The 22373-nt window shown below is 46.8% G+C and overlaps 1 protein-coding gene across 4 annotated transcripts in view; it reads left to right on the top strand.

Moving 5' to 3' along the window:
• Positions 1–22373, top strand: part of SLC44A2 (solute carrier family 44 member 2) — an 80213-nt gene that overhangs the window by 43170 nt on the left and 14670 nt on the right. For all 4 annotated transcript variants that reach the window (XM_044419279.1, XM_044419281.1, XM_044419280.1 and 1 more), the window contains exons 10-20: positions 3130–3242; positions 4631–4762; positions 4989–5088; positions 5579–5671; positions 5813–5897; positions 8407–8669; positions 9335–9429; positions 10224–10327; positions 16447–16520; positions 21350–21420; positions 22148–22236. In XM_044419279.1, coding sequence (XP_044275214.1) covers positions 3130–3242; positions 4631–4762; positions 4989–5088; positions 5579–5671; positions 5813–5897; positions 8407–8669; positions 9335–9429; positions 10224–10327; positions 16447–16520; positions 21350–21420; positions 22148–22236 — 1219 coding nt within the window. The remainder of the gene's footprint in view (positions 1–3129; positions 3243–4630; positions 4763–4988; positions 5089–5578; positions 5672–5812; positions 5898–8406; positions 8670–9334; positions 9430–10223; positions 10328–16446; positions 16521–21349; positions 21421–22147; positions 22237–22373) is intronic.

The following is a 22373-nucleotide window of genomic DNA, read 5'->3' on the forward strand; positions in this document are numbered from 1 at the left end:
TACAGAAGAAGTCATTTTTCACCTGGCACCAAAATGATGATGATGCCAGGCAGACCTCTTTAGGAAGCCTATTCCAAAGGTGGGGGGACAACCACTGAGAAGACCTTCTAATTGCCATCCCTTTTACTTCCTTTAGGGCAGAGGTCAGCAACCTTTTAACACTCAAAGAGCCATTTGGACCCGTTTCCCACACAAAAGAAAACACTGGGAGCTGCAAAACCCTTTTGACATCTAAAATGAAGATAACACTGCATATATCGTTTTTTACCTTAATGCTATGTATATCTTCATTACGATTTAGCTACAGCTCTTGTTCAGTCACTAAAAACTGTTATTTTTAATCTTACATTTTAATCTTACATTATAAACTGGTAGGACTCCTTTCATATATTTTGAATAGGAGAACAGCTTCCTGAAGAGTCAAAGTCAGTGCTAAAGGGCTGCATGCATTAAACAGCAAACCGCATAAGTTCATCAGCAGTAAAAGCCAATGAATCTACCCACATATCATTAAACATTTGGTTTTCTTCAGAAACCTTTCTTTGATTTATCCATGATTGGCCTACTGGGGGAAGTCGCAGATATATATAGGTGTGTTTAGTGACTGATTAGCAGATAAACAGTCAAGAGATGTGAATTGTGACAGGTCCCAAGCGCAGCTTTTATCATTCAGAGGAAGGAGATTACATTTGGACAAAGAGAATCTTTTCAGCAACCTTTCGTGTAACATGAGAGCCTGCAGGAAGCTTGTTCTACTCTTTCCCTGCAATGTCGCAATTTACTTAACCTGCTAGCGCAGGGTTCCTGAGTAGATGCCTCATCATCACCTATTGGTATTTTGTAACTTGGAGCTTCGGTCGCAGATCGGCAGCTGTGACGCATATTTTGGGCAACGGAGCTGCAGCAGAGGGATTCAAGAGCCACGTGCGGCTCCGGAGCTGCAGGTTGCCGACCTCTGCTTTAGGGATAGCTCTTTCAGAAGGACCTCATTCCAAGATCTCAATAAGTGGGCTAGGAGTATATGGGAAAAGGTGGTCCTTCAAGTAACCAGGTCTCAAGCTGTTTAGGGCTCTCTGTGTTAAAACAAGCACTTTAAATTGGGCACAGGCTTCAACTGGCGACCATTGTAATTTATGCAGAATAGGCGTTATGTGGGCATGCAAACTGATATATGACATCAAATGTGTAGCCCTGTTTTGAACCAGTTGAAGTCTTTGGCATCAAAGGCAGCCCTATGTGTAGGGCACAGTAATCCAGTCAGGATATTACCAGCACATGAGTAACTGTGGTCAGGCGCTGTCTATCCAGATAAGACTGTAATTGTCATATTGTCATATTCACTGTAGCTGGAAAAAGGCACTCCTGGCCACTGAATACACCTGAGACTCCAATGAAAGTTTTGGATCCAGGAGAACTCCCAAGTTGTGGACCCTGCCCTTCAGGGGAAATGTGACAAGAGAATGGCCATCTAATCTGCCAGACAAAGCATTAATCAACAATACTTCTGTCTTGCTTGGATTGAGTTTTAGTTTATTGGCCCTCAACCAGTACTGCTGATAGCCCAAACCACCTGATGACCTCTCTCAGCAGTTTCATATAAATATTGAACAGCCTGGAGGATAATATAGAGCCCTGCAGACCCCCATGGCGTAACCACCATGGGGCACAGCAGCTATCCCCCAGCACCACCTTCCAGACACAGCCGGTAGGAGTGGAACCACTGTAAAGCAGTGCTACCAACTTCCAACCCAGTCAACTTTCCAGAACAGGGGCCCTCAAACTTTTTCAATGGAGCCAGTTGAAAGGTGCCGGCTGTGGGCATGGGCTGGCAGGGCGGTGCCAGCAGGGGGCAAGGGCAGGGGGCATGCACATGGTGAGGCAAGGCGGTGGCAGGCACGCGTGGAGATGGTTTTCTCTGAGCGAGTCCAAAACGATCTCTGCGCGAGTAAGCCACTGCCTTGTGGGCGCAGTGAGTCCAAAACCTCTGAGGCAGAGGCCGGATAAATGGGCATGGCGGGCCGGATGTGGCCCGTGGGCCGTAGTTTGAGGACCCATGTTCCAGAAGAACACCATGATTGATGGTGTTGAAAGCCTCTGAGAGTTCTAAAAGAATCAACAGGGTCGCACTCCCCCTGTCCATCTCCTGCCAGAGGTCATTATACAGGGCAACCAAGGCGGTCTCCATCCTGAACCCTGGCCCGAAACCTGATTGAAATGGGTCCAGATAATCTGCTTCCTCCAAAAGTGCCTGGAGCTGTCTGGCCACCACTTGTTCCAATACCTTGTTCAAAAAGGGAAGATACACAGATATCAAAAAGATATGCGGATTCAAATTAAATTTGGAGTTGTGTAGTGGTTAAGAGCATGGGACTGGAACTCAGAGGATCTGGGTTCTAGTCCCCACTTGGCCATGAAGCCAACTGGGTGACTTTGGGCCAGTCACAGACTCTCAGCCCAACCTACCTCACAGGGTTGTTGTGGGGATAAGATGGAGGAGGAGAATGATGTAAGCTGCCTTGAGTCCTTTGAGGAAAAAGGCAGGATATAAATCGAAAAATAAAAATAAATAAAATGTTCTCATAGCTGGAACAGACTTGTTTTATTTCTACATCATAATTTTTGCTTGCTGATGCTACCGAATTTAAAATCTTTCGGTGACAGAAGGAGGTGAGATATAAATGAATGTATGCATCTTTAGGGGAGCATGACTGGAACCTAGGGGGAAAGGACTGATGACCTAGTCTATCATGAAACCTAAATAGCGCAGCTCAGGAATTCACTTCCAGCATCAGATGTCATGTTACGTGTTTGCCAGATACTTAGTATCATGATAATCCATTGTCACCTGCGCTGTTTTAGATCCAGGCCCTACTAGAAAAGAAGAGGAACACTCCACAACATGGACAGCATGGTGCATATGAAGAGAATATATAACACTGATTATGGTGCAAAGTGACAATTCCTTTTCCTTTAAGTATATATTTCTGGGGCAGCTCTCCACTGCTGCTCTCTTATGCATAGGATAAGGAACGTTGGATTATAGGAACATAGGGAGGTGGGTGAAGGCAATGGTCATGGTTGGTAATGCAAACGCTACTTCAGAACTCTCCTGTTGTCTTATGTCTGCAGAGGTCTGGTGATTGCCATGGTGGTCAGTCTCATCTTTATTGTCCTGCTTCGGTTTCTGGCAGGGATCATGGTCTGGGTAATGATTGTGCTGGTGATCCTAGTGCTTGGATATGGTAAGTCTGGTTGAAGAGGATGCTTGCTGTGAAGCTCTTTTATCTCATTGAGGGTCTAAGCAACCTGGTGTCTGCTAGATATTTTGGAGGACAACTGTCAACCCCAGCCAGTAAGGCTAATGATCAGGTATCATGAGAACTGTAGTCTAAAACATCTGGAAGACATGCAGGTTGTTTACCACTGGTCTAGCCCATCACTGTATTTCTCTCCCCACTGTTGCCTCGGTGCACACCCTTAGTGCTGGTCTCTTCTCCCCGTACTGCTTGTGGCAGGTGGCACAAGTGACCTTTGCTTGAGCTAATAATTCTTCTGGAAGTCCCTTGGTGCAGTTTGGTCTGTGGATACCATAAGTGGGGTGACTGCAGTGATTTTTTGGATCTTGTCTCTATTGCTTTAGGTGGTTTCCACAGACCCTACTGTGCAAATGTTTAATATCACTTCCTCTGTGAACTCAGGCAAGATGAGCAGGGATGTGGAGGGTGGCATAGCCTCCTCTCTTCTCTTGAGAAAGAGGTATGGATAGCTGCTTAGCTGAGCAACTCAATTGTTGTCAGAAAGATCTCTACAGAGACCCTCGTTTGCATGCACAAGATGACCTGCTCCTGTAGCTGGTGAATCAGTTCTGTGCCAGAATTGTTTTTGAACATTATTTTTGTTCATTTGCAAATGTGTCCTTGAGTAAATCTAGGATAGTGTGGAGAAAAAACCCAGCCTGCAACTTGGAATCCACAGGTTGGAAAAGAACAGTCTGCTATGAAATCCACAGGCTGAATTTATAGAATGCTGATCTAACTGGAATCCATCATGCATTTTTCTAGCATCTCTAATGGCAACTGAGACTGGTGACTTGAGACAAACACCTTATCAGTATGGGCATGGTTATTGCAAATAATAGCAACAACAACAACACACATACGCAACAACAACTCCTCAAAGCAGGAGTGATAGAATGTGGTAATCTACTACAACCCTGTCTAGTGTTGTGCTGTGTTTTCCATTTCTAAAGCATATCCCCCTCTCTGCCCAACAGCATCTTGCTGTTTACACTGAATATAACTCCCTTTCTCTCTTTCTGCTTCCCCTACTTTCAAGTGCCTTGCAGTCTCAGACTCAAACTGTACCGTTTGAAATCTCTACAAATTGTGAGCAGCTTCCTTGAAATGTTGCAACAAACCCGAACGCAAGAAGTTGGAGAAAGTCTAAGGGGCTGAGTTGGGTGCACTGTTAGTCCTTAAGCCTTTGATATGATCAGTGCTTCTAAATGTGTTTCCCATGCAGTTTCAACCCTCCAGTTTTGGAAGCATCTTTGGGGAAGCTTCCAGCCACTGAGTTTGTTGATGATATTAAGCCAAAACCGTTGTCAACAGTACTGTTCTTCGCCTTACAGGAATCTTCCATTGTTACATGGAATATGCCCACCTGAAAGGACAGGCTGGTTCTGATGTCTCATTGATGGAACTTGGGTTCCAGACTGATCTCCGTGTCTATCTGCATCTGAAGCAAACCTGGCTGGCCTTCAGTAAGTTTATTGATCTGCTGTATCCCCACTAATGAGTGTGTTTCTTTCTTGGCTGGGTACTCCTATGTGCTGTTAAAAGATCGGGAGAAGGAGGAGCCTTGTAGAATTATCCCAAAATCTTTCAAGGTCACCAGTCAGTGGTTTTCCTCCGCTCAGTGGAACCTAACAGTAGTGGGACTCACATGCCATGTTCCTCCACTTCATCTCCTTCTCTTTTCTTGTCCAGTGATAATCCTTTGCATAGTAGAGGTTATCATCATCTTACTGCTCATCTTCTTGCGCAAAAGGATCCTCATTGCCATTGCACTGATCAAAGAAGCCAGCAGGTGAGGCTGTCATGGACTGTTGCCAAATAAATCTTGCAAAGGTGATCCCTGTCCTCAGAAATGTTTGCAATTTGACAGAGACAGTTTGCTGTTCTATTTGATTGTATTACTGCTAGAAAATCTAGCAAGACTGCAAGCAGCAGCGAGACAGAGGAAAGTCTCAGAATTCAGCTCAATAACTTTGTTTCTTCTACCTGCCTTGAAATAGCTAAAGTGTCTATTGCAAACATAGCACACTGTATGGAAGAGTTCATAGAATACTCATTTCTAGGAGAAGTGGGAGGTGAGAGTGGCTGGAGCATGTAGAAAAGTAGCTCTGGAATAAAATCTGATTAATTATTCTGGTTGTGGATGTGACAAGAAGCATGTCCAACAAGGAAGCCAAAGAGCAAATATTGTAGATGGCTTTGTTGTGGCTGGACAGACGGAGGACTTGAAACTAACCTATGTGCTCTTTTTCTCTCCTTCCACCTCCCCATCCCCCTGGCAGGGCCATTGGTCACATCATGACATCTCTGCTTTTCCCCCTCTGCACGTTTTTCCTCGTGTGTCTCTGCATTGCTTACTGGGCCAGCACAGCTGTGTATCCTTCCTTAGTTCCCCCACCCTACTTGCAGAAACAGATCATGGGGGCTGATTGTTGCCTGGTTCTCAGAGGCTTGTCTTAGGCCTTCAGGAATGGGCTCTGTAATGCTATGTATTATAGCTCCTTGACTCCTTCCAGTTTCTTGTCTACCTCTAATGAAGCTGTCTACAAGGTGTTTAATGAGACAGAATGCCGATATGCTGGAATGGTCTGTAACCCAGAGGTGAGAAACAGCCTGAAGTAGTATTTTAGTTAGTAATAGTCTATTGAATAATAGGCACAATAACATTAAACAAAGATTACAGTTACTAGACTCTTCTCCCTCCATGGGGCTGCTCTTGAAGCCTGTTTAGAAGGCACAGTTGCAACTGAGCTGTGTGACCCTGGTACTCCAGGAGCCATACCTATCAGACGCTCCTGCTCTAGACTGCCAGGCATCACATGTGGTCCTGAGTCTGGTCATTTTCCCTGCAGATATGTACCAATTTTGGAAAATGGGATTTTTAGGGATGCCCTTCCACTGCCTTCCTGTGCAAAAGCAACAGGCATGCACTGTTGTCCCTTGGGAAAGGGGAAATGTGAGCTTATGTTTTAGCTATATTTTAAGATACCACAACAGTTGAAGATACCGTGTGGGGTGTAAAAGTGAGCTTATTGAAAGCCATGCATTTAAATACATGTGTGGATGTGAAACTCACTGGATGAATATTCTTCTTTTAACCAAAATTGCCTCACTGGGTTATTGCATGGACAAAATGAGAACCCCATGTGAACCACCCTGAGCTATTTTGTGGAATGTGAATGGAACTATTACATGAGCTCAAAATGAAAGAATTTAGAAGAAACATTTCCATATATCCCAGTGTCTTCAACATGATAATGAAAATGCCGAGAGAGATTGTTGAGGGATTTGGAATTGAGTGTGATCAATATGCAGATAATGCCCAAGTTTATCTCTGATTTCCATTGCATTCCATGGAGACTGCTGAAGTTCTTAGCTGGTGTATAGACTGGGCAGGGGATACCAGATTGAAAATTAATTCTAACACATCAGAAGTGCCTCCTAATCAGCAAAGCTGATCTGAGGGTTGAGATTCAACATGGACTGCATGAGTTAGCATTCCCCAGGAAATCACAGTTCATAGTTTGGGAGTGCTACCTGGCCTTGACCCTAGATGCCCTGGTGACAGCTGAGCCCCAGCTTTGCCTGGTATGCCATCTGTGTCCATTTCTAGAAAAGAGATATACAGTGGTACCTCGGCTCACGAACACCTCAGTTCACAACCGAATCAGTTCACGAACAAAAATTCCATAAAAAATTTGACTCAGGTCGTGAACTCTGCATTGGGTGGCGACTGTGATTGCGGCCATCTCCCCACCGCCCCCAGAGTCTTTCCTGCCTCTCCCTATGAATAAACGAGACAGTGTGATGTTCTTGATTTCCTACAGATCTTTTTCTACATAGTGTAAGTCAAAGCTGTAATTGTCTGTTGATTTGCTGCTGCTTTGAGTAGAAAAAAATGGCTCCCTATTGGTTTGGTTTTACCTCAGGAGATAGAAAAGGGAAGCTACCCACGAAAAGCTTCAAAATTGTCTGAAGTGGTGCTGTCCCAAAGTCTGAAATGCTGATTTCACAAACAGTCCCTGGGTTGCAAATGTCCAGGTTATGAACCACCCCATATTTATGAATGACCAAATCTGGAGGTCACACCATATCCTCACCAGGTGGTGAGCACCAGGCAGCAAGGAGAGGAAGGAAGGGAAGAACAGGAAGGGAAGGAAGAAGGGAGAGAAAGGGAAGGAGGGGGGGAAAGCAGTGCTGAGAAGCAGCAAAGTCAGAACTAGAAAGCAACTCCAGTGGTAACACACAAAACCCGCCCCCCTCCAGCAACACAATCAAACTTGAACTCTCCAGCACCAGTTCCATCCTCTCCAACACCAGTCCCATTTCCACCATCATCCAGTTAATGTTAGGCTTAATGTTAAGCCTGACATTAACACTTCTTAACATTCAAGAAGTGTTAACCATTAATAATCTTTTTGCTATTTTTTTCTATCTAAACTGTCTTACGAACTGTACTGTATACCTATACACATGAAGATTCTCTATTTTCAGCATCTATAGGTGCTTTATTATTACTGCATTATCATTATTAAAATGCTGTATTGTGTTTTAGTATATATGAAAGTGTTTCTTAAGTGTTTTATATTCTTTTTATATACATGATTCGACTTACATATGAATTCAACTTAAGGATGTTCTCGGAAATGAAACTTGTCTGTAACCCAGGGGCTAGCTTATTACAAAATTATCCCTGCTTGGGGAAACCCATGTTTTCATCAAAATTTTGACATGCATTTTTTTGATAAGAAAAAGGGGAATCTTAAGGCAAAACGGTGACATGACAATATTGGTGGCCACCTTTCTTTTCTGCATTTAATGCAGGAGTAGGTCCACTTTCTGCTATTGTCCTGCCTTGGAACAGGTGTGGAAGGGAACACTCCTATGCAAGTTTAGACTGAAAAAGGTCTACAATCCTAGCATGCTGTGAGTTGTAAGCCTTATTTCTATCCAAAATTGCATAGGATTGCACCATATGTGCCCATATCCATTTCTAAGATAGAATGTGGGACAAATTGATCCTTGTTCTCAAGCAAGGAGCCTGAGTGGAGCCGACTGTGCCTGTTTGTTTCTAGAGTCATGACAGTTGTCATTTTCTTCCTCCCTTTAGACCTTCAATATTAGCAACATAACCAAGCAGTGCCCGGGCTCTCGTTGCCTCTTTGCCTTCTATGGTGGTGAGACTGCCTACCACAAATACCTCATCATCTTCCAGATCTACAATGTCTTCATGTTCTTCTGGCTGGCCAACTTTGTTATTGCCTTGGGCCAAGTCACATTGGCTGGGGCCTTTGCCTCCTACTACTGGGCCTTTAAGAAACCTGATGATATGCCAGCATTCCCCCTCTTCTCTTCTTTTGGCCGAGCACTCAGGTAAAGAGGCCAGGGAGGGCAGAGTGAAATGTCAGCCCTTGTCAGCCGGCAGTCTCCACATGCTTCATGAATAGGGAAGGGGGGGTGGGGGATCAGTATATACAGTGAGGAGCATAGCTCATTAGATTATCTGTGTGCTGACTAGACAGTCTGTCTTAGCTGAGTTGGGCACGGCATAGACCTCAGCCCCTGTAACAGAAGGAAGAGCTCTGGTCTCATTGGAGCTAACACAGTGTGACCTGAATAATGGTTACTTTCAATGATTGGTTAAAGTAAGTGGGGCTGTTCCAAGGCAGTTCGAGGAGGCCATAAATATCAAGGAAACACCATGTTCAAGAAATGCCTGACATGTCTCTAGAAGGGTTTGGGGTGGGGTGGGCAGGGAGGTCATGCACAGGGCAGAGGAACTTCTGAATAATTAAATCCAGTGGGGATAGTTGAGTAATAGCAGCAGGCCAGCGGACTCTGCAGGTTTGCTGTGTAGCCTATTATGGTCTCTAGCATTGAGAATGGAACTCTGGGAACTTAGGCTGATATGGCTAGGAAAGCAGGCTGCTTCAGCAAACTGGACAAAGGGCTTGGGTATTTTTCCATGGACGAAAAGTTCACAGACGCCTGGAAGTCTCACTCAGACAATTTCTCTGCTCTGACTTTCTCTCTGGCAGGTATCACACTGGATCCTTGGCCTTTGGATCATTGATTCTTGCTATTGTCCAGATTATTCGAGTAATTCTGGAGTACCTTGACCACAGGCTAAAAGGTACAGAATGGGAAATAACTGAGGGCAGGGTATGAGGGTTCTCTTGTTTCAGTGGGGTTAGCTGGCATGAAGTAATTTTACCCAGTTTAAGTTGGAACCTTCCATCTACAAAAGTCTTCCACAGACTTTCTTTTCCTTAATAGCTAATGAGAAATGCGATCTCCTTCTGATCCTTTAGCCTGTATTCCTCTTGTATTCTTATAGGAATATTTTTGTGTCCTGAGTAGTTGCTAAAGGTTATGGCTTGCCTGAGAGCCTGTGGATTAGTCTATAAGGTTATAATTCTCATCCAGTATAAAAACAAAATGTTGCCAGCTTCTGCAGAAGTGTCTTTTAAGTTTTCCCAAATCTTTGCTCTAGTGTCAGGAAGATTTTGCCACAGAGCTAAATTGTGAGAGAAAACATAGCTACACATCAGGTAGGAAGGAACTGTAAGTAGGCTCAGAAAATTTCTGCACCTGAAAACTAGAGCCTTTTTTGAATCCTGTACATGTACAGATCACCAGGTCAGAAAGGATTTCTTCATTGCCATGAATGCTGAGTAATATCCTAAGTTAATTTTCAACCAAAGTGGTAGCTTGCATTTTCCACTTTTTTTTTTAATGAGAATTAAAAAGTTTTTCTTTTCCTTGGCATAAAAGTTGAGATTCACAGGAGTTCAAATTCTGATTCTAAAATTAATTCAATATTTCTGCATGTAAACAGCTGCATAAATGGGGCTCATTCCAGTTTGACAAACAGAGAGCGGGAGTAGGGGAAACTCCTAATTTCTTATTCTGCTTTCCTGGTAACAGCTGCTGAGAACAAATTTGCCAAGTTCCTCTTGACATGTCTCAAATGCTGCTTCTGGTGCCTCGAGAAGTTCATCAAATTCTTGAACAGGAATGCATACATTATGGTGAGGAATTCAAACTTTTGCAAACCACCTGGTGAATTAATGCATATTTATAGATGCTCACAACAATATGGGGACCTTTCCTAGACCAAAAAAGTTTTGGCAGGAGAAGCTGGGTGATAGTTTTCTTTTCTGGATTCTTCAGTCATACCTGAGGTCCTGAAGAAGCGTTGGTTATCTAAGCATTCCTTGTAAACATTTGCGGCAATACATTTACTTGCAGTGTTGCTGTAACATCATGCAATGGTTATACTTCTAGTCTTGTTATTTATTCTCAGGTTCTTCTTCATGGTCATCTGTGCATTCACGCATATGGGCTTTGCTGTGCAGCACAAGGCCTGATTGGAGAAAAAACCTCCTTCAGCTCAGCGTAATGGAGTGGGCAGGAGCCCCTCCCCACCCCTTCTGGGGCTCCAGATAAAAGGGGTGAGGCTCCTGCCCAGTCCCCCATTTCCTTTTTGACCACATGAGCAGTTGCTTCGCTGATCAGAATTTCTAGTGCTACCACCTACCTTGCTTTCACTCTCCCTAAAAAAGTTACTCCTTTAAAATCTTTTCTACTACATAAAGTTTTTTCTTCCCTCGACTCTCTCTCTCTCTCTCTCTCCCTCTCCTTCCTTCTTCTACAGACACTTTGTGCCTCTCCTCCCCAAGGAAGAAGATAAAGGCTCCCTCCTACTTTCCCTTCCTCCTTGTGTTTTCTTGCTTTTTTTTGACAATGGCTGACCCATTTTTTGCAGCTGTGCCTTGTGCACAGGTGGCTTGCAGGCTGCAGACAGCCGCTTTTGCTCCCTCCTCTGCTTCAGCAAGGGGCACATTGTTGAGATCAGCCCACGCTGCCAGGCATTCAAAAAGCAAATGCACCAACAGCAGGCAGATCGTCTTAAGTTTGCTGTCTGGCAGCATGTGCTCCGCATGGCTGATTCTTCTAGAACAGAGCCTGAGCAGCCAAGGAGAGCCAGAAGTGGACCATGACCAGGGAAGAGCCAGCAAGCCTATGGCTTCCCCGCAAAGTGCTGCACTGCCAGGCTCGCCTCGCCTCGTCCTTAGCCGCCTTGCCACATGATGGCTGCCTGTGCGCCTTGGGCCCCAGGCTCTTGCTGGAAACTCCCGCTGCTCTGGAGCCGGGCTCCCCAGGCACACGCTTGCCACGGAGGGGCTCCCCACTCGTGCACGGCTCCTCACTGCCTGTGCCTGCAACTCCCAGCTGCCGCTTGCCTGGATTGCCTTGTGACCCACCGCCGAGCCTCCTTAGGGAATTCAGGGCCACCTCGCACTCCCCTCGCCGACTAGGACAGAACAGAGCTCGGTTCTGGTCCCTGGACTCCACCTGCCCAGGGGAACGGCCTGGGGTACTGGACCCTCTGGCTGGCTCAGCAACGCCCTGATGGAGGTGCCGCATGGAGTGGGAGGACTCGGGCTTCTCCCGCTCTGAGGGCGCCAGGCCCCCGCCACGCCAGACTGCCTGCCGCGCCTCACCACCATTGCCCGTGCCTTGCTGCCGCGCGCAGATTCCGATCCCTGGCGCTCTCCAGCCGATCCCGATGCTCAGCACCCAGTGCGCGCAGGATCATGCTTGATGTTGGGAGCACCCCGTTGCCACACCTCGCAGAGCCGATCAGGATCACAGGCACACACGGACGGACGGCACCAACCGATTCACACTGAGGAGCCTCTCCCCAGCGCCAGCTGTGTGCCACTTGATGCTGGGAGGACAGTGGCTCCAGCTCGAGGCCCACTGACCGCCCCTGCAGCTGTGTCACCACTGCTCACCATTGCCATCACCGACCCAGCATTCAGCTGGACCAGGACCATCCCTCTAGGCATCGCCGGGATCCGGGCACCAGCAGCCACTGCTCCCACAGTCCCCACGAGCACACCACCCACTGACCTCATGCCAAGGACTCTGGGCCCAGCCGCCAACATGCGTCATCCAGAGAGTCAGGTGGCTCTCCAGCCCTCTTGCTGCAGTCCCCTGATACCCCAGTGCAGGATCTGGACCCATCTTCACCACCTGAAGGGAAGGGACATTTTATGGATTTGGTTCTCCACACGGTGGACGACTTAGGCTTCCAGGCATCCCAGCCATCCAAGCCTGAGGCCAATCCAGTCTTCGACAGCCAGGACTCAGACAACCTGGCCTCCATCTCCATCCCTTTCCTCCCAGGCCTGTGGCGTACAGTGCAGCAATCCTGGAAGACCGCAGCAGTGGCTCTGGCCACATCTGGGAGGATCGAGTCCACGTGCTAGGTAACAGATAAGTTGCTTCCCTTCCTACGTCAGCATCCCAGACCCAAATCCATTATACTGGAGTCGATGCAAGGGACCTCCTAGTGGGACCATTCCAGTGGATAAGGCATTCCTTTCACAGCCACAAGCAGAGACACTGGCCACGTCCATCACGACACTGGCCACGTCCATCAGGACCATGGCTTACTGCACTGCTCACACCACCCACAGGCTCCTAGGCCTCATGGCTGCCAAGGTGTCAGCGCTGCAACTTGCCCACCTCCAGATGAGGCTCCTCCAGCTCTGGTTCATGGAAGCCTTCACTGCAGACAACAATTCACACATCACTCCTTTGTCCTAACCCCCCCCCCACCACCATCAGGTAGTTCCTTCGATGGTGGGGCATCATGGACAACCTCACCACTGGGGTCCCCTTCTCTCCCCCAGAGCCCTCCACCACAATCACAATGGATGCTTCAAACATGGACCGGGGCGTGCACTGTGGCAACATACATGCACAGGGTCTCTGAGACCAGTATCAACCTCATCAAGATGTTAGCAGTACACAAGGCACTTGTCTCCTTCCAGGATTCGTCGAAAGGATGTCACGTTCAGATAGCCATGGACAACACCACAGTCATGTACTACCTGAACAGGTAAGTCGGGATTCGGTCTGTCCGCCTGTAAAAACTGGCAACCATCATCTGGGTCTGGTGCATAGAGAAGGGCATCTTAATCACGTCTACTCATGTTGCCAGTCGCCTCAACACCCTGGCAGGCACTCTGAGCTGTGCCACCATGACTCCGCATGAATGGGAGCTCGAGAGCTCAGTCTTTCGCAGCCTGTGCGAGGCATGGGGTTCCCAGAGGTGGACCTCCTTGCCGCTCCCCAGAACACCAAATGCTGTCAGTTCTGCTCCAGAGCAGGATGGAGGACTGTCCACCTTGCAGCCATCTCGCACTTCCACCCACCAATCAAGGGGTCATCCATTTTCATGAACCCCCTGGTTCCTCCATGGCCTCCAGAACCTCATCCCACCAATGCACTCCTGCACCCCATCATGGAGCCTCTATGTGGTCCTGCAGCCTCTTACAAAGAAGCCCTTCAAGCTCATGGCAACATCAGACCTGCACCTCCTGTCGTGGAAGACAGTGTTCCTGATGGCCATCAAGTCGGCCCCTCACACCAGTGAACTTGCTTCACCGTGGATTGACGTTCCCCTTCCTCACCTTCCAGCTACAAGGCTGTCCGCCACCCAGAACTGCACTGCACACCCAAGGTCACCTTTGCCTTTCACGTCAACCAGGAGATTGTTCTCCCGGCATTCTTCCCCAATCCCTCCACCCTGGTTGAGGTCACACTGCACATCCTCAATGTCTGACGAGCCCTGGCCTCCTTCAAGAAGTGGACTGAACAGGTACAGTGCTCAAACCACTTAGTCATCTGCTACAAGGACCAGAATAAAGGGGAACCCATCTCGGCCCAGAGACTCTCCAAGAAGGTGTCCAGCACCATCTCCCTAGCCTGCAAGATGGTGAGAGTCATCCTTCCTACATGCTGTCACGTATACGCCATGTGTACATAAGCTATGTCTGCAGCCCAGTTAGCCAGCATTCCACTGCACAACATATGCAGAGCTGCCATGTGGTCCATGCCATCGACTTTCATCTGACACCACCGACTCAATGTCCCCACCGGGCAAGACTGCATGTTTGGCAGGGCAGTCCTCTCTCCTATTCATTGGTGACAACAGCCCCTCCATCCTTGAAGGACAAGCTTGCTAATCGCCTATGTGTGTCATGCACAGAGACCAACCACAAAGAAGAAAGGCAGGTTGCTTTCTTGTAACTGTTGTTCTTCAAGTGGTCATCCATGCATTCGCACAACCCACACTCCACCCCGCTGGCTGTCATCAGTTCACCGTGCCATATATTTGGGACTGGGTGTTGGGCAAGGGTGCCAGTGCTGTCACCTGCACCTTTGGATGCCTGGGACAACGTTGGCTCCAAGGCAACTGAGGGACTGGGTGGGAGCCCCATCCCTTTTATCTATAGCCCCAGAAAGGACAGGGAAGGGCTTCTGCCCACTCCGTTATGCTGAGCTGCAGAAGTTTTATTCTTCTTCATGGTCTCTTAGGTCACACGTGTGGGCATTGCCGCACAGCGCAAGGCCTGGAGCGACACAGATGACCACTTGACGAACAAAAGTCACAGATAAGCAACCTGCCTTTTTCAGGTGTGGTAAGCCTTGGGCTAGGTCTACATATTGGCCATGGTGTGGGAAATCTGCTGAAATGCTGGTTCAGCATCCAGTCCCTCTCGTCAAGTCGTATATTGGATCTTTCAACACATGTTGGCATTGATGAGGAGACCTCTGAGAGGCACAGAGGAAGGTTGGCTGTTCCTCAAGAGCAATAGTTCGAGGTCTTACCAAAGTTACTTTGAGGTGGTAGGGAACACTTTTTTTGTAATTTTTAGCAGGGGCAGGGAAAGCCCTATCAGCAGGCTCTAAATAGTTTAGGAGAATGTGTCCTGCGAGCTCTGCCATTCTTGATCTATACGGTTATTGTAACACAATGGCAGGATGCCTGTTGGGCAAACCAAATATGAAATTTGGGTGTCCTGTGAATTGGCTGGCTTTCAGTATCAACCTGCAAGAAGAAACACAAAATCAGAAATCAGAAATAAAATGTGCTGCGGCTGCTGCTATCCATGGCCTTTGGAGTAAAGAATCTGATTTCAATGAGGAGGTATTTGTGCATCTAGCACTATGGGTCAATTAAAGGGAAATACCATATCCGTTAATTAGACTCCGAAAGGGGGGTATGAAAGAGAGTGGGAAATAGAAGGTTGGTGAAGAGAACTGGAGGTGGATGTCATTATTGAGATGGGGAAGCCAACAGGGAGCAAGGAAGCTTAGGAAGGACTAATTGTGCTTCTGCAACACTGTATCAGTATGTTTGATGCATGCATGAATATGACCATGTGGCAGAGGAAACATTTGTCATTAGTTGGAAACAGTCCCTAGTAATGTAGTTGTTAAATCTCAGTGAACTGGTGGATATACATTCTTATATTCTGAACAGGTGCCCTCTTCAAAGTATGTAGTTTCATTTTAGGTGTCCACAGAAATGAACCAACTGGGCTTTGTTGTTGTTAGTCGCGAAGTCGTGTCCGACCCATCACGATCCCATGGACAACCTTCCTCCAGGCCTTCCTGTCCTCCACCATCCCCCGGAGTCCACTCAAGCTCACACCGACTGCTTCAGTGACTCCATCTAGCCACCTCATCCTCTGCCGTCCCCTTCTTCTTTTGCCATCTATTGTAGCTTTACAACTGGGCTTTACCCTGAGAGTATAGCCTTTTTCTGCACTAGGAAATGGTAGACATATTTTGAAGATCATAAAATGTTGAAGTGTGGTAATGCAGACTATGATAAGTTGGTTCTTATTGCGAGGAAAATATAAGCTCTTGACATTTAGAGTTTCTTCTGAATATGGCTGCAGATGGTGAAGAAAAGCCATCTGAATGTGATAAAATGGAGAGGGGAAGGAAGTTCTGAAGGGGATGGTTTGGTGAGAATGGCTGGGTAAATGAAGTCTCCAGATCCCACTTGTGCTGTGCTCAGGTGAGGGTTTGATGTGGTAACAGTGGAAGGCAAAGGAATAGTCTCCTTCTCCCTTCCTCCACATTCTGGAAGCCCAAGTCAGAGTTTCTTAACACTGTACTGGCACTAAGTAAATGTTAGGTGGTCATGATCAGTGTCTGCTCGCAAATCATCTCTGTGGTTTTAAGCAATCATGTCTTATTGATGTTCCTTGAATGATCCTTGACAACTAATGCCTTTTCTCATCTGACGAGATGTCTGTGTTCTTTTGGTGATTTTCCCCAGATTGCTATTTATGGCACTAACTTCTGCACTTCTGCAAGGAATGCCTTTTTCCTGCTCATGAGGAATATCGTCAGGTGAGAGCCTGTGCTGGCAATGAGTTGCTATTTTGTTACTGCTGCTCTGCCTTTTGGTTTTAGCATGGGGTTACTCAGCTCCTTTAAACTGATGGAAGTGAATCTTCCCTTGCAATGATGCTTGCGTGTGGATACCTCTTGATTAGTGGATTCATTTAACTTCAAGTGGCTTGACCAGGAACAGTCCTTCCTCCCTTGCTCCCTAAACATGCAGTGAAAAATCTTCTTAGCACTAAAGGCGTATGCAGACATCAGGTTTGAAATGGTAGGATGTCCACGTTCCAGACACCTCTGTTTGTCTTTTAGCATTGAGAAGGGTGGCAAGCACTGCAACCTGAATGTGTGTGCAGGGATTAAGGACTATATGCTACTGCCAGACTGACAGTTGTGCCATCACTGGCTTAAAGGGAAGAAGTAGTGGCTTAATTGTGGCCTGTGCTCTTTGTAGTCTGAGCTCAAAATGGAAATGGTGTTAACCTTCAATGCCCTACATCACTTAGCCTTTCTGTGGACCTTTCTGCAGAGGAGGCACTTTTGAGGCCACCATTAACTCAAGAGGCCCATTTATTGGGAATGCACCAAAAGGCTAATAATGACATAGTATAGGGACAAAGTTGGCATCTGTTTCTAGCCACAGTGTTTGTTTTGGTTCCTCTGCCTGCATCTCTGCTGCATTGTTTGTTGCTGTTGGCAAGTAGCTGTTCTTCATGGGCTTGGTGACTTACACGTGTGAGTTTATAGCTTTCCAAACAGTCTAGATCTAAGCAGGGTTTTTGGTGGGAACCTTGCCAGCCATGGTACCAGCCAGTAGCTCATTTCCTTCCTTTCTGCTGCAATAAATGTAGCACTTCGGAATGTCCTCTGCTTCATGAAAATTTTATGCATGTATGTATGCATGCATGTATATACAGAAGATCTTCCTTCTTGCCCTCTGGGATACGAAGTAGGATTTTCTTCCTTTTCTTCTTATATCCTATTTCCTCTGAGTTTTTCTTTCTGTTGTCCCTCATCTCCAGAGCCAGGAAGGCAGGCTTTGTAGAACTTCCTGGAAGAGGTGGGGCTTTCCTGGAAGTCTCCAGTTGTTTCTTGTGGTGGGAGGCAGACTTCTTGGCTCACATGTCCTTTAGGCCTAATCCTGTTAGCCTAATTTAATCCCGTTTTTCAACTGGGTAACCTCCCCCAAATGGACAGAGGGAACACTGTGGGTGAAATCTGCCTCAACTTTAGCAAAGTTTTCGGTATGGTGCCCCGCAACATTCTGACAAGCAAATTAGCAAAAAGTGCACTAGGTGGAAAAAGTATTAGGTAGATCCAAAATTGGCTGCAAAATCAGACTCAAAGAGTACTCATCAGTGGAAGGAGGTAACTAGTGTGCCGCAGGACTCAGTCCTAGGTCCTGCACTCTTCAATAGCTTTCTTAATGATTTAGATGAGGAAGCACAAGGAATGATCATCAGATTTGCAAGTGATACATAACTGGGTGGAATAGCAAACACCCTAGAAGACAGAATGAAGATCCAGGGCAATCTTGATAAACTTGAACACTGGGCTGAAAGCAACAGAATGAGATTCAATAAGGACAAGTGTCAAGTCCTCCACCTAGGAAAAAGAAAACAAAGTTATCGATACAAGATGGGGAATACGTGGCTTAACAGAACTGAAAAAGAAAGACCTTGGCGTTATAGTGGACAACAGGCTAAACATGAGCCATCAATGCGATGCAGCTGCCAAAAGGGCAAATGCTATTTTGGGATGCATTAACAGAAGTATTACTTCCAATTCACGAGAAATAGTAGTCCCCCTATACTCCTCGCTAGTCAGACCTCACCTGGAATACTGTGTCCATTTATGGGCACCATGTTTTAAGGAAAGATTCAGGAAAATTAGAAATGGTCGAGAGGAGGGCTAACCTGGGATGCAACTAAGGGGTTCAGACAAGGGATGGTGTCCTTAGCACATCGCTTGCTGGTGTGTGCTGTCAGTGCCACCAACAGCTGTTCTGATTCTAAAATAGGCCTCTTGGGTTCTGAGCCCTGCCCACCTCACCTCACAAGAGTCACTCCCCCTCCCTTGGTGGTCTCGCCACTCTCCTGCATGCGGCTTCCTCTTACAGCTGAGCCAAATGGATCACTTACAACCCCTTCCCCAAGTGAAAGAACCCTCTATAACATGGGTGCTCAAACTACGGCCTGGGGGCCGGATCCAGCCCGCCATGCCCATTTCTCTGGCCCGCCATGCCCATTTGGACTCACTGTGCCCAGGCACGCGCCCGCCGCCGCCCACCTCGCCCCATGCGTGGACAGGCAGCGGTTTGCTCGCTTGGAGAAAACGATCTCCAAGTGAGCAAGCCGCTGCCTCGTGAGCCTGCCTTGCATTTCCTCGCCGCGCCTGCACCTCGCCTCACCTCGCCACGCGTGTGCGCCCGGCCCCCACTGGCACCACCTTTCTGGCCCGCGCCCGGCACCAGCTGCTTTCAACTGGCCCCCTGGTGGAAAAGTTTGAGAAGCCCTGCTCTATAAGAATGGTCCCTCCCCCACTGCAGTCATCAGAGGAATACCCGTTCCAAACTCTGTGCTGCAACTCCTTGAGCTCAGCAATCCACCTTCATTAAGCACTATAGCTTAGAGGTCAGAACCAGGAATAGTGCTGCATTTGGTAGAGCTACTCCTTCATCTTTACATGACAACTTTCACTTATAAATCCTAAGCTATGTAGTCACCAATATGTGAGAGTAACAGAGAGCACGGAGAAGAAGGGCAGTTGCTTACTTGTAACTGTGGTTCTTCAAGTTGTCTTCTGTGCACCAACTCACCCTTTGTGCTTGATGGCTTGCATTCTCCCCTATGCTATAGCAGACATAGAACTAAGATAATGGCAGGAACATTGCTTAGTATGTGTGGAGGAGTAGGTGGGGCTCTGTCTAGCTCTAGAATATTATGAATGCTTTTCTATGCAGACACATAAGCCCATATGTGAGATCCGATAGATGACCACTTGAACAAATCTGATTACAGATAAGTGGCCTGCATTTTTTTGGTGGTGGGACTGTCTGTTAACAAGTACATGTCTATTAAACTATAAAATGCACCACCTCTCTGGTTTTTAGAAAAGAGGTCAAGACACATGTCCTGCCAGACAAACCTTGTGGATGGAATTCTATGACAAGGTTTCAAGGCGGCTAGATGGAGGGGATGCAGTGGGTGTGGTTTACCAGGATTTCTGCAAGCCCTTTGACAACGTGCTGCATGATTTCCTGGTGGAGTTTTGGGGAAGACCAATGCACTGTCTGATAGGGCATGGTTGACTGACTGAAAGCAGAGGGTATCCATTAGTGGGGAATCATCAGGATGGTGGCCAGTGACAAGCAGTGTCCCCCAGGGCTCTGTCCTGGGGCCGATCCTGTTTAATCTTTTCATTGACGACATGGAAGAGGGGGTGAGCAGTCTGCTGATCAAATTCACAGATGATAGTAAAACTGGGGCAGTAGCCACAACTGAGGAGCAGGTACTCCAGATCAAAAATGTTCTGGACAGACTATGGAAGTGGGCAGAGGATAACAGAACGGCATTCACTGCAGATAAGTGCAAGGCCTTGCACTTGGGACATAGGAATGGGTGTCATAAGTACAGGTTAGGGCAACAAGTGGCTGGAGAGCAGCACTTGTGAAAGGGACCTTGGGGTGCTGGTTGACTGCAGGCTAAACATGAGTCAGCAGTGTGATGCAGTGGTCAGGAGGGCAAACGCCACCCTTGGTTGCATAGCCAGAAGTGTGGCTTCTAGATCGAGAGAGGTATCACTACCACTCTATATGACTCTGGTACACCCACAACTGGAGTATTGTGCTCAGTTTTGGGCCCCTCATTACAGGAAGGATATAGCCAGGTTAGAATCGGTGCAGCATCAGGCCACAAGGATGGCTGCCAGATTGCAGGGAAAGCCGTATGAGGCAACACTGATGGAACTGGGTCTCTTCAGCCTGGAGAAGAGGAGACTCCGAGGGGATCTATTAGTAACATATAGGTACATGAGGGGGTGTCACACGGAGGTGGGTAGAGACCTGCTTTCCCCTGCAGAGGAGAGCAGAGCATGTTCTACTGGAGCCAATGTCAGGGAAGCAAGGATCAATTTGCATGCCAGGAAGTACTTCCTGACAGTTAGGAGCCCTAGGGTATGGAATGGGCTTCCACGGGAGGTGGTTGAGGCCCCATCGGTGAGGGTGTTCAAGGATAGGCTAGACATGCACGTGGAAGGTATGTCATGAATGGAGCTGCCTGGAGCCAAGGGTCAGACTAGATGACCCAGGAGTCCCTTTCTGACTCTGTTTCTATATTGTAATGCTCTTGCCCCTCTTTCTAGTAGGTTTTTACTTGGGAGCTTTATTAGAGTTGTAAAGGATTTTCCAAACCAGAACCCCTTCCTTTTAGGAGTAGGTAAAATTATTTTATGAGGACATGATCTTCAAACCACTTTCTACAGGTGGAGATGCTGTTACCAACCAACTCACTCTGTTTCTTTTTCTATATTTTCACTTCAGCTTTTTGAATATAAAGTTTAGTGTTGCATTTTTACCATCTAAATGCTCTTGTTCTTCATTGTTTTATTCTTTTAAGTTATTGTTGTACTCCACCTTGATGGGTTTTTTAGCAAATAAGTGAGTATGTAAATTCTAATAAATGAGTAAAATAAGTGTTGACACTTATTATGCTGAGTCTTGTGATCTTACATTTCTTTGAAGACATACTAGAACCCCTTGTAGGCACTTGCTAGAACATCTATTTCCACACATGTGGGACGAGTTAGAAAATTACAATTTTCCTCTGTGTTTTCAGGGTAGCTGTTCTGGATAAAGTCACTGATTTCCTGCTTTTCCTTGGAAAACTCTTGATTGTAGGAAGTGTTGGTAAGACTTCCAATACTTTGCACCTTCTCTCAAATCTTCCTTATTTACAACTCCCCCTTACTGACCTCCCCATATGTTTTTTTTATTTTTTTAACAAACTTTACCAATAGTCCTATATAGGACTCTCTGATCTCTTAATTGGCTGCTTATTTTGAGCATTTATTCAGTGGAGCCATTAGATTCAAGTGTATTGAATGCCACAGCATATTTACTGATGAATGTGTTTGCGGCAGCTGTCTCAGCATGGCTCAGCTGCCCATACTGGTTGGGGAGGGTGGGAGTGGTTAGAGATGGTTCACCCCGCCTGGAGAGTGACAGATTCCTTTTCCAAGGTAGAATCTGTCCCCTTGGCTACATCTGGTACTGGTCCCTGTCCCTGCCTCTCTCCTTTGCAGGAACGAACTGCTTTCTGTTAGTAAGTTCCACTAGGCCAGCCTTCTCCTAACCTCCAGATGTATAGCCATGCTGGCTGGAGATGACAGGAGTTGTAATCCAGGCTGTGGAAGGCCGCTGTACACTCTCTTTTCTGCATTTACTCGCTTTTCTCATGGCTCTTTCCCAAAACATGTGGGTACAAAACACAAGATCCAAGCCACAGTTTGGAAAGGTGGAAGGGAATGGCTGTTAGAGGTACCCAGATACTAGGATATAGATAGAATAGCTCCTAAAGAAATATGTGTAGTTGAAATGTTTGAAATGAAATGGCTTGTCTTTCCTTTCTCTTTAGGTATACTTGCCTTCTTCTTTTTCACCCAGAGAATAAAACTGATTCAAGATACTGCACCACCTCTCAACTATTACTGGGTTCCCATTCTGGTCAGTATCTAATAATAGCAAAGGGAAGTCTTCATCTCTTCTCCACTATAGCTATAGTATTTTATCCATCTTCCCATCAGAGGGATTTCTTCCTTAATAGGGAAGAAGAAAGGGGAGAGATATAATCCGCAGTGAAA

Source organism: Varanus komodoensis, unplaced genomic scaffold (assembly GCF_004798865.1).
Source record: "Varanus komodoensis strain SLA01 unplaced genomic scaffold, ASM479886v1 scaffold101, whole genome shotgun sequence".
NCBI classification, from domain to species: domain Eukaryota; kingdom Metazoa; phylum Chordata; class Lepidosauria; order Squamata; family Varanidae; genus Varanus; species Varanus komodoensis.